We start from the raw sequence: 16124 nt of genomic DNA, 5'->3' as shown, positions 1-16124 counted from the left end.
TTCACGTTTTGGAGGCTTCTGGGAAATGATTAAATATTCAGTTAAAATCAAATGTCATCATTCTGGTATATTATGCTAATTCTTAATTTTTCCCCTACTGTTTACTTCTGATGCAGGAATACAAAGAGTTCATATATTAGAGAGGAGGATTACAATTTAGCTAAGAATGCAAGCCATATTTGGGAACAATAAGAACTATAATAAAAATTGCATTGTACTACTGTAAAATGTTCTCAGCTCTTTTGCTAACAGTCTCTGGAATGTTCAATTCAGCTACAGTGCTTATTCATACCTAACTGAGGGCCGTGCCTGTATTTGCATAACCTTTTAAATACACAACCAAAGAATTCAGTAGGGTTCAGATAAACATTCTGATACAAATTTTGATGTTTATACAGAGGTACCTAAGCAGCAATAACACATTTGAAAAGTTGCTATATCCACAAATCTCTTTTGTCAGATCAGGAAGCAATATCAGAGTTTGATCAGAGAAAGCATAAATGGATAACAACTTTGTGCTATCTCAATAAAGTCTGCAGCAGAGCCTTTAAAATACTGGACTCGTAAATCAAGTATCAAAGTTTCATTGAAAAGCACTGGACTACTGTACTTCGATTAGCAGAGTCAATGGCATCACTTGCCACCCTCTCACTCTTCTGCATTCCCTAAGTAGCTAAGCTGCAATATTCACAAAAGCTGGCTGGATAGCTCAGGTGTTTAGGTATCTGGCTGTGGAGCTAGAGGTTGGGAGTTTCATTCCCCACTGTGCCTCCTGTTGAGTATAGCCAGCCTATGTGACCTTGGGCAGGCTGCACAATTCCAGGGCACCCCCAGTAGAAGGGAATGATAAACCACTTCTGAATATTCTCTACCTGGAATACACTGAAAAGGGTCACTAACCAGATGTCAGAATTGGCTTGGTGGCATGTGATGATGATGATAACGTCACAAAAGTCCCAACTCCTGCTGAAGGAAAAGAATAAACCTCTGCTAGATCTGGTTTATTGATACAGAACAGCTTAATAATCATCTGCCATCAAGTCAATTCTGAGTTACTGTGACCTGTTTTCTAGGGTTTTCCAGGTAGAGAATATATGTATTCCAGGTAGAGAATAAATAGACGTGGTTTACCATTCCCTTCTTCTGGGAGTGCTCTGGGATTGTGCAGCTTGCCCAAGGCCACGCAGGCTGGCTGTACTCACAGGAGGCACTGTGAGGTATTCAATTCCCACTCTCTGGCTGTGCAGCCAGATACCTAAACCACTGAGCTATCCAGCCAGCTACAAAATAGCACAGCTTCTTCCATTTATATATTGGTTTTCCGTGTGAGTCTAATGAGTCTGTCCTTATGACTGCCTGCACTTCAAAACATACCACTGTAATCCTCACACCAGCACAGCCAGTGTTTCAGTCCAAAACATGAGGTGGTGGTGGGTGGTGTGTGTGTGTGTGTGTGTGTGTGTGTGTGTGTGTGTGTGTGTGTGTGTGTGTGTGTGTGTGTGTGTGTGTGTGTGTGTGTGTGTGTGTGTGTGTGTGTGTGTGTGTGTGTGTGTGTGTGTGTGTTGAGAATAAACCTTAAACCTCTGTTCCTCCCTAGACTAGTGTACTTTATTTTCCTTAGACTAAACAAAGTCTAAAAACTCCACCCAAAGAAAATATCTGTATTAGTACTCTAACAGATATACAATGATAATCACATTTCTAATAAGAAACACACACACTGTAAAATAGTAATTGAAGTCCAGGTTCTCTGAGAACATATTATATAGTGTTAGCAAATTTAAATATTGTACTGCCAAAAAAAGTTTCCTCTTTTAGTAAATAAAAATTTTCAAAGACAAAGTCTATTCCTTTACAAAGAAGTACTCTAACTTACAACTACTGCAAAGTGCACTGGCTTTCTTATGTGTTGTTTTTACTAAAATATTGACTTCAAAGAGCCCCCCTCCCAATATATATATATATATATATATATATATATATATATATATATATATATATATATATATATATATATATATATATATATATATATATATATATATATATATATATATATATATATATATATATATATATATATATATATATATATATATATATATATATATATATATATATATATATATATATATATATATATATAAACACAGGTTTTGGTCGTTTCCCAATCCCACCCCGCAGATATTAATTTGAGCACATGAGAATTATATCTATAAACTCTCTTTTTAATCTGAAACTGGAGGCAGAAGGGCATCGCTCCCGGAAAGATTCGTGGGCAAGGGACCAATCGAGCTCAGAAGATATCCTGCCCAGTCCAGTCTCCTGCATTCAACGCCTAGAAGATGGCTTTCAACGTAATAATCTACAAAATATATTCCTCTATTAAACATTACAGGAAAAATAGATATATACTGTATATGTATATTGAATAAGGTTCCCCTGTTCATTGGCCTATTGAGTAACCCACGACAGGGCGAGGACCCGGAGCAGGACCGACCACGAAGAAGCGGCGGCGAGGGCACGTTGCGGGACGGAGGGCTGAGCAGGGGTGGAGTGAGGGGGGGGTCATTTGGCCGCTGTCGCTGCCGTTGTCCCCGGTCCGCCTCCCGAGGCGGCGGCGGCAGCACCCCTCCTCTGCTCCATGCCGTTAGGCAAGAAGCCGGCGATGATGGGCACCGGCCAGATGAGGGCGGCCACGCTCCACACGATGATGACCAGAGTCATGAAACAGGCAACTAAGGTAGACTCGATGGGCTTGCGGTTCATCCTCCAGCCGGGGTCCCCCTTGAGCTCCTCCAAGCTGAAATCCAGGCAGCAGAAATGGAGCCGCTCGCCTTGCTGCCAGGGCGGCTGCCCAGGATCCGAGGCTGGCCCGGAGGAAGAGAGGAGGGCGGCCGAAGCAGCGGCCGAGGACGACGGGGGATTCGGGGCTCCCGGGCGGAGGCGGCCGACGCGCCTGCCCCGCGCCCAGCTGCACCCCACACAAAGGCGCAGCTCCTGCTGAACGCCCCCGGCCGCCAGCCCGACGTGCTCGATGAGCAGCGGCGGCGGCCCGACACGGTGGAAGGCGGCGGAGAAAAAGGCGCGCCCCGCGGGCCCGCTCGTGGAAAAGAGCACGAGGTCGCACTGAAAGCCCAGCGGGCTCCAGCGCACCAGCAGCGAGCTGAGCATCTGCCGCTGCACGCTGATGTTGCACGGCGGGTCGTCGCGGGGTGGCAGCTGCGGCGGCGGCGGCTGGTGGGGTGGCTGAGGCGCCGGGCGGGGCGGCGCCGACGAAGGGGCAGCCGGGCCGGCCGGACGAGGGTCGGCCGCTTCGGTGGCCTTTTCCCGCCCTTCTAGGAAATCTGTAGCCAAGGCACCTGGGGCTGCAAAAGACTTCGGCGGCGTGGGGGACGGCGCGGAGAAAGAGGCGTTGATGGGCGGCAGCGTCAGCTCCGGCGGGTCCTTTTGCCCCGAGCCCGAAGCGGCCGAGGGCGTCCAGCCTCGGCAAGGCACGGGTGGGGCGAGGGCGGCCAGCAGCGCCGAGAGGAGCGGCAGCAGCATGGCACGGGCTTAGAGGAGCGCCCGAGGAGAGGAAGGAGGTGGCATGACGTGGCGGCGGCAGCGGCGGCTGGGGCTAATTGCCATTGGGGAGAAAGGCGGAGAGGCTGCACGCTTTCCCAGCGAGAGAATGAGGGGGGGGGGAGAGGAAGAGAAAGGGGGGGAAGCGAGGCTGTCGCCGTCGAGAAACAAGGCAGGCGGGCGAGAGCGAAGGTGTGTGTCTGTGTGTGCGCGCGCGCCCGCGAGTGCGTGCGTGTGAATGCGAGCGCTGTCAGGAGCAGGTGCCAGTTGCCCTTCCCTTCCGCTTCGTTTCTAAACCTAGTTCTGCCGCCAAGCCCTCCTCAGCCTCGCTTGAAGTAGCAGCAAATGAAGGACTTTTTCTGGCGGCCCTTGAGGGAAAGCCCGCCAAGCCATCGCCTTCGCCGTTCCAGGCTGCCTGTCAGTCGCTCGCCCGCCACAGGATTCCCTTTCGTGCCTTCCCCGATGAGGAGTTTCCTCTTCTTTCGTCATGCCCGGATTTCCCCGCGCATCCCCTCCCCCTTTCTGGTACTACGGCGAAGTCCCTCGCTCGCCGCTTCCACTCACTCGCGAGAATTTCGCCTTGCGCCTGTGGAAAGGAAGCGCGCATCAGTTACCAACCCACGCTCTTTCTCGGAGTCTAGCCCTTTGCTGCCGCCGATTTGCCTCAGAAAAGGCTACTTTTCCTTTTCATCCTCATCCTGCCATTGGCCCGCCTCGTTGCAACCCTGGACTTCTTCGCTTTTTACCTCAGAACGCAGGGTTTATCTACTACAGGCATCTTCTTTATAACCCTCCTGTCTCCACCTGCCCCGCCGCCGCCGTTGCAGGGCGTGTGGGTGGAAATAACTGCTAGTGAAGGAATGCTGTTTTTTGAACGTTAGTGTGTGCGGGCTGAAGCCATGCCCAGTATAACAGTCCAAAACAGCCAAAACCATGGAAAAGCAACATTGGTCAAATCCTGTGCTCACAACTCTGGCTATCCCCACACAACTTGTATGTCTTATGAGCTCTTGAAATGGTGCATTGAAACCCTGGTTTCAAAGTGCATTGTTTTCCATCTTCACCACAGATTATGAAAAATATATCCGTTTTTGTTACCTACCCTGGAACATTACATCCTTTCCATAACTTAACGTTTCCCTGCTTTGTAGACATCTAGACTTGTTTGATTATGTTTAACTACTAGTTGCTTCAATTAGAGTTTGGGGCTGAGTTTTTTTTAAGGATGTTGTGCTGGCCACTGAGAGCCAGATACTGTACGGTGTTTTGTTGTTTAGACCTCTGTAGTGAACAGAGCTACGTATATATTTATGGGTTAGGTTGTGTTTGCTATGACTCCCAGAATTCCACAAGGGAGTTGTAGTTCAAAAAATATTTTATTTTTTGCACACTTCTAATACTGAATCAATGTGATTTAGTGTGGAACTGGGACTTGGGGAATATATGTTTCAGCCACCACTGAACAATAAAACAACTTCAGTGCCTGCCTGTCCATTTCCAAGCCCAGTTCCAAATGCTGATTATGACCTATGAAGCAACCTGCTTATATATCGCCCCATAGTGCTTAAAGCACTCTCTGGGCACTTTACACTTTAATTATGCAGGATATACGTTGTCCCCACCTCACCAATCCCCACCCCAGTGAGCTGGGTGCTCACTTTATTGACCTCAGAAGGATGGAGGCTACCTGGGATTGGAACTGGATTGTAAGCAGAGTTCTGGCTTTTGTTGTTGTTTAGTCATTAAGTTGTGTCCGACTCTTTGTGACCCCATGGACCAGAGCACGCCAGGCCATACTGTCTTCCACTGCCTCCCAGCGTTGGGTCAAATTCATGTTAGTAGCTTCAGTGACACTGTCCTCTATCTCGTCCTCTGCCGTCCCCTTCTCCTCTTGCCTTCACACTTTCCCAACATCAGGGTCTTTTCCAGGGAGTCTTCTCTTCTCATCAGATAGCCAAAGTATTGGATCCTCAGCTTCAGGATCTGTCCTTCCAGTGAGGACTCAGGATTGATTTCTTTCAAAATGGATAGGTCTGTTCTCTTTGCAGTCCAGCAGACTCTCAAGAGTCTCCTCCAGCACCACAATTCTTATTTATGGTCCAGCTCTCACTTCCATACATCGCTACTGGAAAAACCATAGCTTTGACTATGTGGACCTTTGTCAGCAAGGTGATACCTCTGCTTTTTAAGATGTTGTCTAGGTTTGTCATTGCTTTCCTCCCAAGAAGCAGGCATCTTTTAATTTTGTGGCTGCTGTCTCCATCTGCAGTGATCATGGAGCCCAAGAAAGTAACATCTGTCACTGCCTCCATATCTTCTCCTTCTATTTGCCAGGAGGTGATGGGATCAGCGGCCATGAATTTAGTTTTTTGGATGTTGAGCTTCAGACCATTTTTGCACTGTCCTCTTTCACCTCATTACGAGGTTCTTTAATTCCTCCTCACTTTCTGCCATCAGAGTGGTATCATCTGTGTATCTGAGGTTGTTGATATTTCTTCCTGCAATCTTTATTTCGGCTTGGGATTCCTCCAGTCCAGCCTTTCGCATGATGTATTCTGCATATAAGTTAAATAAGCAGGGTGACAATATACAGCCTTGTCGTACTCCTTTCCCAATTTTGAACCAATCCGTTGTTCCATATCCAGTTCTAACTGTTGCTTCCTATCCCACATATAGGTTTCTCAGGAGATGGATAAGGTGGTCAGGCATGCCCATTTCTTTTAGGACTTGCCATAGTTTGCTGTGGTCCACACAGTCAAAGGCTTTTGCATAGTCAATGAAGCAGAAGTAGATGTTTTTCTGGAACTCTCTGGCTTTCTCCATAATTGCATGTTAGCAATTTGGTCTCTAGTTCCTCTGCCCCTTCGAAATCCAGCTTGTACTTCTGGGAGTTCTCGGTCCACATACTGCTGAAGCCTACCTTGTAAAATTTTGATCATAACCTTGCTAGTGTGTGAAAAGAGTGCAATTGTACAGTAGTTGGGGCATTCTTTGGCACTGCCCTTCTTTGGGATTGGGATGTAGACTGATCTACAGTTTTGGCTGCAGTGCTGCAATTTGACCACCCCCCAGTTGATGCTTTTATATCCTTTTTAACTGGCATTTTAATGTTCTAATCTTTTAAAAATTGTTTTTAGGTGTGTATTTTAATATTACTAGCTTTTCGGTGATTTATGTACTTTGTTTTAATTCCTGTTTGTTTTATTGATATTGTGTGCCACCTTATCACCCTTCACTGGGAGAAAGGCAACATAACAATGACAAAATAAATAAACAGATAGATAAATGATGCCCTTGGTCCTCTCGCTGTCTCCCAGCCTCACATACTTCACAAAAGGTCTGTGAGAGTAAAGTGAGGAAGAAGAGAGCTACAAATATTGCCTTGATCTCATTGGTGGAAATTGGCTAAATGTAGCAACAAAAGAAACTCCATAGTGTAAAAAAGTATGTGAAATTTATCATACCGAATAAGGAATATGTGGCTTTATTTTCTAGTTGTACTGTCCACGTTTGATCCCCAAACAATGGTGAATAATACCTTTTTTAAAAAAAAAGTAGTCTGAAAAAGGCATCACTCAGCCTTCACTAGGGACTTTGTACCAAGGCTACATGGCTTCTTTTCTGTTTCCCTTTTTTCACACTCTCAGTTTGCTTATTTCTCCTGTTGCCATTGCCACTATTTCACTATGGCTCATATAGACGGTAACTCCCTTGCTGTCCAGAAGAGGAGGCCACATGTTGATCTTGATGTATCACCAGCACCTTAAAGGGTACACAGGTTCCCCCCAAATCTGACCAGGTCCCAGTGCCAGGGATTGGTCTTCCTCTTAGCCAGGCATTGTAGACAAAGTGCCTTCAGAACCTGCTTGAGTCTCCATTTGCCATGGCAAAAAAGCAAGAATGCTGTTCTCCTGCTGAAATGATTCTTTGCCTTAGGGAAATGCCTGAGTGAATTGCAAATTCAGCCTGCCTTGGGGGAAGGCACTGGAGTCTCCATAAACCCTTCTATCAAACAGGCTTCTGAAGTTGCAGGTGAGGCTTATACCTCAAACATATTTTTAAATGTAATTTATATATTTACCAGTGTAACCCCCAACTGCCATGCCTAATAGCCATTGACAGGGTCATTACTTCCATGGATTTAATATAATTCATTAGGAGATATGTATGCCAGGAACAATCCAAATATCCTGTGACAAATGATTCCATAAATTAATTGTTCACTGGATGAAAAACTGCCTTCTTTATTTGTACCGACAACCAAAATCAATGGGTAACTCCAGTTTCTGTTTGGAGAATGAATAATGCAGTGGTCCCCAACTGGCATGCTTCAGATAAATGACATTACAAATCCCATCATTCCCAATGCTGAGAGGGTGGTGGTTATTATGGCTCATTACATCAGGAGGACAACAGTTTTGGAAGAGCTACTGTAGATAGATTTATTTTTCTCTGTTCCTGAATAGAATACAGTACTCAAAAAATTAAGAAAACACTTGTAGAACACAGTGTTTTGAACAGTCATATATAATCTTACAGCTGCATCTCATCCTCCACCCCAGCAATCAGTTTCTGAATATACTTATTTGTTAAATTCATTGTTTCTAAGTAATAGTTCTAGCACATAAGTTAAGCAGGGGGTGGGGATGGGATGGTAGAATCATACAGTCATAACTCTTGCCTGATGGTTCACTGTTCTGATTTAGATGCATTATACATGGAAAAATTATTCATATTTTGAAGCTTCAGAGTAAGGGAACAATGAACTTCAACATAGGAGTTTTAACCACGAAATTAATTGCAGCATTAAGTTAATGTTAGATTTATAGTATTATGGGAGCAGTGTTATCATTTTTGCACTCTTTTGGATTCATTGCATTACAGTCAAATTATTCATAATTTAATCTTCAGAATCTAGTTCAGAGAGCTGTAGAAATGTATCATGAAAGGATTGTTCAGCAGCAGTGAACACAGGACATGGGTGCTTGGAACTGCAGCCTTATTTATTTTTTATTGTTTGTTTTGAGGTCTTGATGACAAAAGCTTCAGAAAATGCTACTGTGATTGTGCAACGCCTCCTCGCCTCTGGAACAACTTGCCTCCGGAGATTCACGCGGCTCCCTCACTGGGTATTTTTAAGAAACAACTGAAAACATGGATGTTTAGGCAGGCTTTTCCCCCCAGTTAATTCTTAATTTTCCTCCCCCTTTTTTGTTATGATTTATTTTGTCTTTCCTTCCATCTTGGAAAATTTTTTCTAATTGTGTAAATTATGTTATATATATAATTTGTTTTATATTTTGTGTTGTAAGCCACCTAGAGTGGTCGCAATGACCAGATAGGCGGGGTATAAATGAAATAAATAAATAAACAAAAAACAAACAAACGTAAACTAAAGAAATAGAGTAAAGAAAACAAAATAAAAACCAAAGAAGTAGCACGAGAAGCAAAATAGGAAAGTTAAGGCAAAAATGACTGGAAGAAAAGTCCAGAAGAATGAGGGGAAGAGTAGAAAACCAGTCATGATAGGATTGCATCTTTCCTCTGAGTGGCAACAATTCTCAGGAGTTCCAGTGATCAGTCAAGATTCAGTTTTGGAGGAGGAGCAATGGAGAAGGTAAGGCTCTCATGACTTCAACTCTTGCCAGCTCTAGCTGTCATAACCAAATGTAAAGAATGATGATAGGTACAGTCCAACCATATCTGCAGAGCCATACATTCTACTACTCTGTGTTAGAAAGAGATCACAGGGAGCTTGTGGGCTTTTTGTAAAACAGACAGACTGAGCATAATGTATTCACTTGATGTGAATATCTAACAGATTTCTCTTGTTCATCAGATTTCTATAGTGCATTAGGATTTTCTGTAGAAGGCAAGCCAATCCCCTCACTCCATTCAAGTCTTTCCACAAGGCCCTTCTCCACTGACACACAACTTGATAGCATCATTCCTTTTTTTCTCTGGTGTCATATACCATCTATATAATATTTTCAAATAATTTTCTTTCAAATCTGTACAGTACTTATTAATAGGTTTTGGTTATCGTTCCATGCTCCAAACCAATCCTCTGCTTTAATTCCTGCATCCATTTTATCATATTTTCTTTAATTCCTCTTCCATATTTCTTTCCAATAATAGTTTATACAACGTTGCGATTTGGTGATTTTCTTTTCCCCATATTATCTTGTCTAGTTCTGTAGGCTCTTTAACCAATCCTATTAATTTATTATCCATTTTCATTCTTTCTGATAGCTGTCTATGTGGAAACCACTGGCATATTATCCTACTTGATTCATTTCTTGTCTTGTTCTTAATCTTAGTTGTCCATCATCTTCCTTTATGAGTAGATAGTTATATGTTAACCATTTATTATTCTTTATGTCAACTTTGAGAGAGCTTCATGGGGGGACATCCACAATGGAATCCCATGTTAAAATTTCCCTTTATATTTCTTCCATACTCTTATTAATGCTTTTCTTATTATATTATTATCAAAAGCTTTCTTCACTTTCTTTTTTCCATACCATAAGTATGCATGAAGTCCATATTTTAAATCTTTGCTTTCTAGTATTAATATTTTTTCATCCTTCAGTCTTATCTACTCTCTTAACTGTTGTAGTGCTGCTGCCTCATAATATAATTGGAGGTTTGGGAGACCCCATCCTCCTCTCTTCTTGTTGCCTTGCAGGTATTTCAATATTATTCTTGGTTTTCTTCCCTGCCAAATAAAATTTGAGAGTTGTTTTCTCCACAAATGAAATGGTTTGTTATTTATTATTATTGGGATAGTCTGAAATAGGTATATGAATATAGGTAATACCATCATTTTGATAATTGCTATTCTGCCCCTCAATGAGATTTTTAAAAATTAAAACTTGATAGCATCATTCCTATTCCTTTTTAAACAAACAGGTGCTGGCCATTTCTTTAGTCGTTGGTAAGGCTTATCTTCTTAACAACAACAATGCTATTCTACTATGTGTGTGTATATTTATATATTTATTTATGTATGTAGGTATCTTTGTAAATTTTATATATTTTGTAACTTTTATTTTATATGAAAATCATAACAGAAAAAAAATTAGATATATGATTTAAAAGAAGATGCAGACATAAAACAAAGTAGAAATGCCACAAAGTGGTCAAAGAGGAAAAGAAAAAAGAAAAAAGGGGAAAATACATGAGAAGGAAGAAAGGATGACCAAATGTTCAAATACAGGCCTTTTCATACAAGAGATGACACTCTGTGCCACATGCTCCAATGCTAAAAGCCTTGAGATCCATTGAGTTATAGAAGGAGCACATTTATCCTTCCAGTGCTGTATGGTAAGTCTTTTGGTCATTGAAAGAGTCATTTTTGGCCAATGTTATTTTCGAAACTGCCAGCCAGTAATTTAAAACTACTACTACTACTACTACTACCACTACTAGTAGTAGTAGTAGTAGTCGTCGCCGCCGCCGCCGCTGCCGCTGTTGTCGTCGTTGTCTCTAAAGTTCGAAGATTTTTTCAAAAATTGTATTAACTTGTTAAAGAATTTGGACACAAAAGGGAACTAGAACTGGACATAACCAAAGATGCCTTAGAAAGTTACAATGTGAATTGTTAGTTGATACAGTCAGACCTCTATTCCTGTTTTAATTAATAAAACAAGATTTGTTTGGCAGAACAAAAAACTTCATATTGTCTGGACTTAAGTCTTCAGAACCATTGAATTATGGAGGTCATAGGTATCCTGTGAAATAATTTAGACCAGTCCTCTCAGCTTAGATTAGGCATCCTTTCTCAAGAGACTATGGTAACGTGCTCTGAATAGAGGACATGGAACAGCATCTAGTGTGGCTGAGAAGGCCAATTCATGAGTGACCATCCCCTCCACACTGAAGACAAATACAGTCTGTCCCCTGTCCAGCTCCCTGATTTGGCTGGTTTTGGGACTGCCTCTTTGCCTCAGCCTGCTGGAAAAGTATCTCTTCAAACTGGGAGAGGCCATGCTACACTGCCTGCCTCCAGGCTGAACACTCAGATGTCAACGTTGCCCATCTGTTGAGGTCCATTCCTAAGGCCTTCAGATCCCGCATGCAGATATCCTTGTATTGCAGCTGTGGGGCGCGCTCCCTGCACTAATTCTCCATACAGGAGATCTTTTGGAATCCAACCATCAGCCATTCTCACGACATTCCTGAGCCAACGTAGTCATCGCTGTTTCAGTAATGTATACATACTAAACATTCTAGCTTGTTGTGGGGCTACTCTATTTGGAACTTTGTCCTGTCAGGTGATACCAAAAATGCGTCAAAGACAACGCATCTGGAATGTGTTCAACTTTCTCTCCTGCCATGCACAAAGGGTCCAGGATGCACTGCAGTACAGGAGTGTACTCAGGACACAGGCTCTATAGACTTGGATCTTGGTGTATGCCTTCAGCTTCTTACTAAGCCATACTCTCTTTGTGAGTCTTGAGAACATGGTAGCTGCTTTCCCAATGCATTTATCCAGCTCCACATGTAGGGAGAGAGTATCAGAGATTGTTGAGCCAAGGTACACAAAATCATGAACAACCTCCAATTCTTGTGTGGAGATGGTAATAGAGGGAGGTGAGTCCACACCCTGGCCCATGACTTGTGTTTTCTTCAGGCTGATTGTTAATCCAAATTCTTGGCAGGTGTCGCTAAAACGATTCATGAGTTGTTGGAGGTCTTCAGCAGAATGGGCAACAACAGCCGCATCACTGGTGAAGAGCAAGTCCCACATGCATTTCAGCTGGACTTTGGTCTTCACTCTCAATTTAGAGAGATTAAAGAGCTTCCCATCTGATCTAGTCTGGAGATAGACACCTTCTGTTGCCATTCCGAAGGCATGATTCAGCATGGCACCAAAAAAGATCCCAAACAGGGTCGGCACGAGGACATAGCCCTGTTTTACTCCGCTTCTGAGGGATCTGATGCTGAGCCATCAAAAACTACAGTGCCTTTCATTTCCTCATGAAAGGACTTGATCATGTTAAGGAGTCAAGGTGGACATCCAATCTTGGGAAGTATTTTTAAGAAGCCATCCCTGTTAACCAAATCAAAGGCCTTTGTGAGATCTATGAAGGCCACAAAGAGTGGCTGTCGTTGTTCCCTGCATTTCTCCTGCAACTGTCTGAGGGAAAATACCATGTCAGTGGTGGATCTATGAGCTCGAAATCCACACTGTGATTCTGGATAGACTCTGTCTGCAAGCACCTGGAGCCTCTTCAGCACAACACGGGCAAGCAGCTTCCCTACAACGCTGAGAGATGCAGTGATAGTTATTGCAGTTGCCGCTGTCTCCTTTGTTCTTATATAATGTGACAGTGTTTGCATCCTTCATGTCCTGTGGTACTCCACCTTCCCTGCAGCAAAGACAAAAGATTTCATACAGCTCGGTGGTGATGATCTCTTTGTAGCACTTCAGCATTTCTGTATCTGAGAGCAGAGCTGAAGCCAATAGTCATTAGATCATCTCCTGGCAGCCTGTTGGACTTTGCTATGAACAACTCGAAGAGCGAGCAAGTTGTACTCACTAGGACAGGCTTTGTATGCTACTAGAGCTCTCCTCTTTTCCTCTATGGTTGGCATCAACTCGTCTGAATGGGCTTCAAACCAGTCTGCTGTCTTTTTGGTCTTCTTGCCAAATGTGGACAAGGCAGTGTTATAAACAGTGTTCTTGAAATGTTCCCATTGTTCAGGTGTATTTGCATCAGCCGGGCCTGGAAGGGTTTCCTCAAGCATTTCGGCAAATTCCTCCATTTTTCTTTGATCACGAGTCTTGCTGATGTCAATACGTGGTTTTCCTTCCTTTTTTGTGTGATACAATCTTTTTGTTCACAGTTTTACTCTACTACACACTAGGAAGTGATCAGTATTGCAGTCAGCACCCTGATAACTGCATGTGATCGTAATGCTAGGAAGGCTAGAGCGTCTAGTGAGGATCAAATCAAGCTGATGCCAATGCTTCGATCTTGGATGTCTCCAGGAAACTCTGTGTTGAAGCTTCATATTAAAGAATGTGTTGCTGACACAAAGACCATAGTACAGTGGTGCCCTGCATGATGACGATAATCCATTCCGGGAAAATCGCTGTTAAGCGAAATCGTTGTCATGCGAAAAACAATTCCCTATTGGAATGCATTGAAACCCATTTAATGCATTCCAATGGGGAAATTACCTCGTTGTCCAGCAAAGATCACTCATAGGGGAAGCCATTTTCCGAGTGCCGAGCAGCTGTTAAAATGGCTGCCCTGCGAAGCATGGGTATGGAAAACATAGGGCAGCCATTTTGCAGTGCTGGAAAAATTGTCGTCTTGCAAACAAACAGTTCGCAAAGCACGGACCTAATCGACGTCCAGCAGAATTTCCCCATAGGAATGACTGTTTTGCGAATTGCTATAGCGATCGCAAAAAGTCACCATCCTTCGGATTCATCGTACAGCAGGGTCGTCGTCTAGTGAGGTACCACTGTAACAGCAAAACTCCAGCAAGCATTGGTCATTTTCATTCATCTTCCCAATGCCAAAACAGCCTAGACAAGTGGGCCAAGAATTGTGATCAGCACCAACTCTAGCATTAAAGTCTCAGAGAATGAACAGCAGCTCTATTTCCCAATTTTTTTTTTATAGTAGCTGCCAGATTGTCATATAATATGTCTTTGACTTCTGTTGTAGACGACAGTGTTGGTGCGTATGCTCTAATGTGGGTTACTGGTTCTGCTGATGAATGGAGCTGCAGAGACAGGAGTCTTTCATTCCCCACAGTAGGTGGAACAATTGATCTCAGCAGAGTATTTCTGACCGCAAAGCCAACACCATATTCCCTGGTCTCATTCAATGGTTTTTCCTGCCAGAAGAATGAGAAATTGTTTTCTTTGACAGATCCCATGTCTGGCAATCTCGTCTCTTGCAGGGCAACAATGTTCATCTTCAGCCTACTCAGTTCCATGTCGATGGCAGCTGTCTTGCGTATGTCATCTATTTCCTGCAGGTCATCAGAAAAGCCAGGGGTCATTGTCTGAACATTCCAGGTGCCCAACTTTAGGGCAGAAGTTTTCTTACGATTGTTGCATGGTGCAGGGTTATCAATGTACTTGTCGGTCTTCACCCTAAACCCTATGCACCCCATGGGGTTAACAGACCGTGGTGAGGCAGCACCTTACTGGCGGGGGGCTGCCCATTTTAAGGCAGGCGGTAGCAACCTAGAGAGGTGCAATACCCTCTCCCACCATCAGAAGTAGCCACTTGCATCATGCTCTACACCAATTGAGCAAAGGCATATAACTGGTAACTGCGACTTCCTGTGTTATTTTGACGGTATATGCGAAGCTGGAGTGTCGTCTCCAGAGCACGAAGCCTGGGTAAAATAATATGGAGGATAGGCTGTTACCCAAGCAGCAAATCCCCCCTCTCCACGTCTCTGAAATAGTCCAATGGAAAGACAAGAGCCAATACAACTGGTTTCAGCAATGTCACAGGAGTTGCCAGAACAACACGAACTGCCTCTGAGACTCCAGCTCTGGATTTTGCCTTGAGATTAACTCCATCAGTGGATATAGCCACAAGGCAGTGGAGGTTTGAAATTGGAGTTTTCCTTCTCCTAGATGGGCTGCCTTCCAAGATTGACGAGCCCCACCTACCCGGACCTCTCAGCTTATATAATAGTGAACGAGAATGGGTTGACTTCTCATTTTGAATTAACAGCTAGATCTTGAGCTGGAGGCCTTTAGTAGGATTATATTGGCATCAACTGCTTCAAGGGACCATTTTTATAAGGTAAAGCACAGCAATACAAAAACAAATTTAAATGTATGTACACGTATAAATTAATTAAATTTATATACTAGATATCAAAGCTAAAATAATACTTTGAAGCAGTTGCCCTGAACTCTAGTTCATCTGTTCAAAGACAACTTTTGCTTTCTGTCATTGATCACCAACTTCATCAGTGAGCTTGTACATCTTTCTCAGTATCAAGCTCAAATTTGTGCAAGGCACTACCTTTGTACAGTCATACAATATACAGTGGTGCCTCGCATTACAATGTTAATTCGTTCCAGTGAAATCGCTGTAGAACGAAAACATCTTAAAGCAAAAATAAAAAGCCCATAGAAACGCATTAAAACCCGATTAATGCGTTCCTATGGGCTTGAAACTCACCGTCGGGCGAAGATCCTCCATAGTGCAGCCATTTTTGCTGCCCGTGCAGCGAGGAATCCATCCCAGAAAACAGCAGGTGGCCATTTTGTTTACCCGACAGCCATTTTGAAACCGCCGAGCAGCTGTAGGAAAATCGTCGTTTTTGCGAGAATCGGTCCCTGAAGCAGGGAAATGATCATCGCAAAGCAAAATTCCCCCATAGGAAACATCGTTTTGCGATCGCAAAAACTTCGTTGTTATGCGCTTTCGTTGTAAAACGGAGCGCTTGTCTTGCGAGGCACCACTGTACTACCTTGACCTATTTGCTGGACTTTGTCTGGGTAAATTTTATGTTTCTGATTATGTGACAGGTTTCATGGTAGTTATGTTAGAGTGTCTATCTACAGAAAG

At 43.4% G+C, this 16124-nt stretch overlaps 1 protein-coding gene across 1 annotated transcript; it reads right to left on the bottom strand.

Moving 5' to 3' along the window:
• Window positions 1-2154: 2154 nt before the first annotated feature.
• Window positions 2155-15203, bottom strand: TMEM158 (transmembrane protein 158). Its single transcript, XM_078377371.1, has one exon. It carries the CDS (start codon window positions 3544-3546, stop codon window positions 2569-2571), a length of 978 nt encoding a protein of 325 aa, XP_078233497.1. The 5' UTR covers window positions 3547-15203; the 3' UTR covers window positions 2155-2568.
• Between the last annotated feature and the right edge of the window lie 921 nt (window positions 15204-16124).

This window comes from Pogona vitticeps, chromosome 6 (genome assembly GCF_051106095.1).
Source record: "Pogona vitticeps strain Pit_001003342236 chromosome 6, PviZW2.1, whole genome shotgun sequence".
Taxonomy (NCBI): domain Eukaryota; kingdom Metazoa; phylum Chordata; class Lepidosauria; order Squamata; family Agamidae; genus Pogona; species Pogona vitticeps.
The sequence above is the reverse complement of the archived record's forward strand: the minus strand, read 5'-3'. Positions and strand labels throughout refer to the sequence as shown.

Bases quoted from the DNA above. Each gene is read 5' to 3' on its own strand.
- TMEM158 (XM_078377371.1), bottom strand. From the start codon at position 3,546: ATGCTGCTGCCGCTCCTCTCGGCGCTGCTGGCCGCCCTCGCCCCACCC.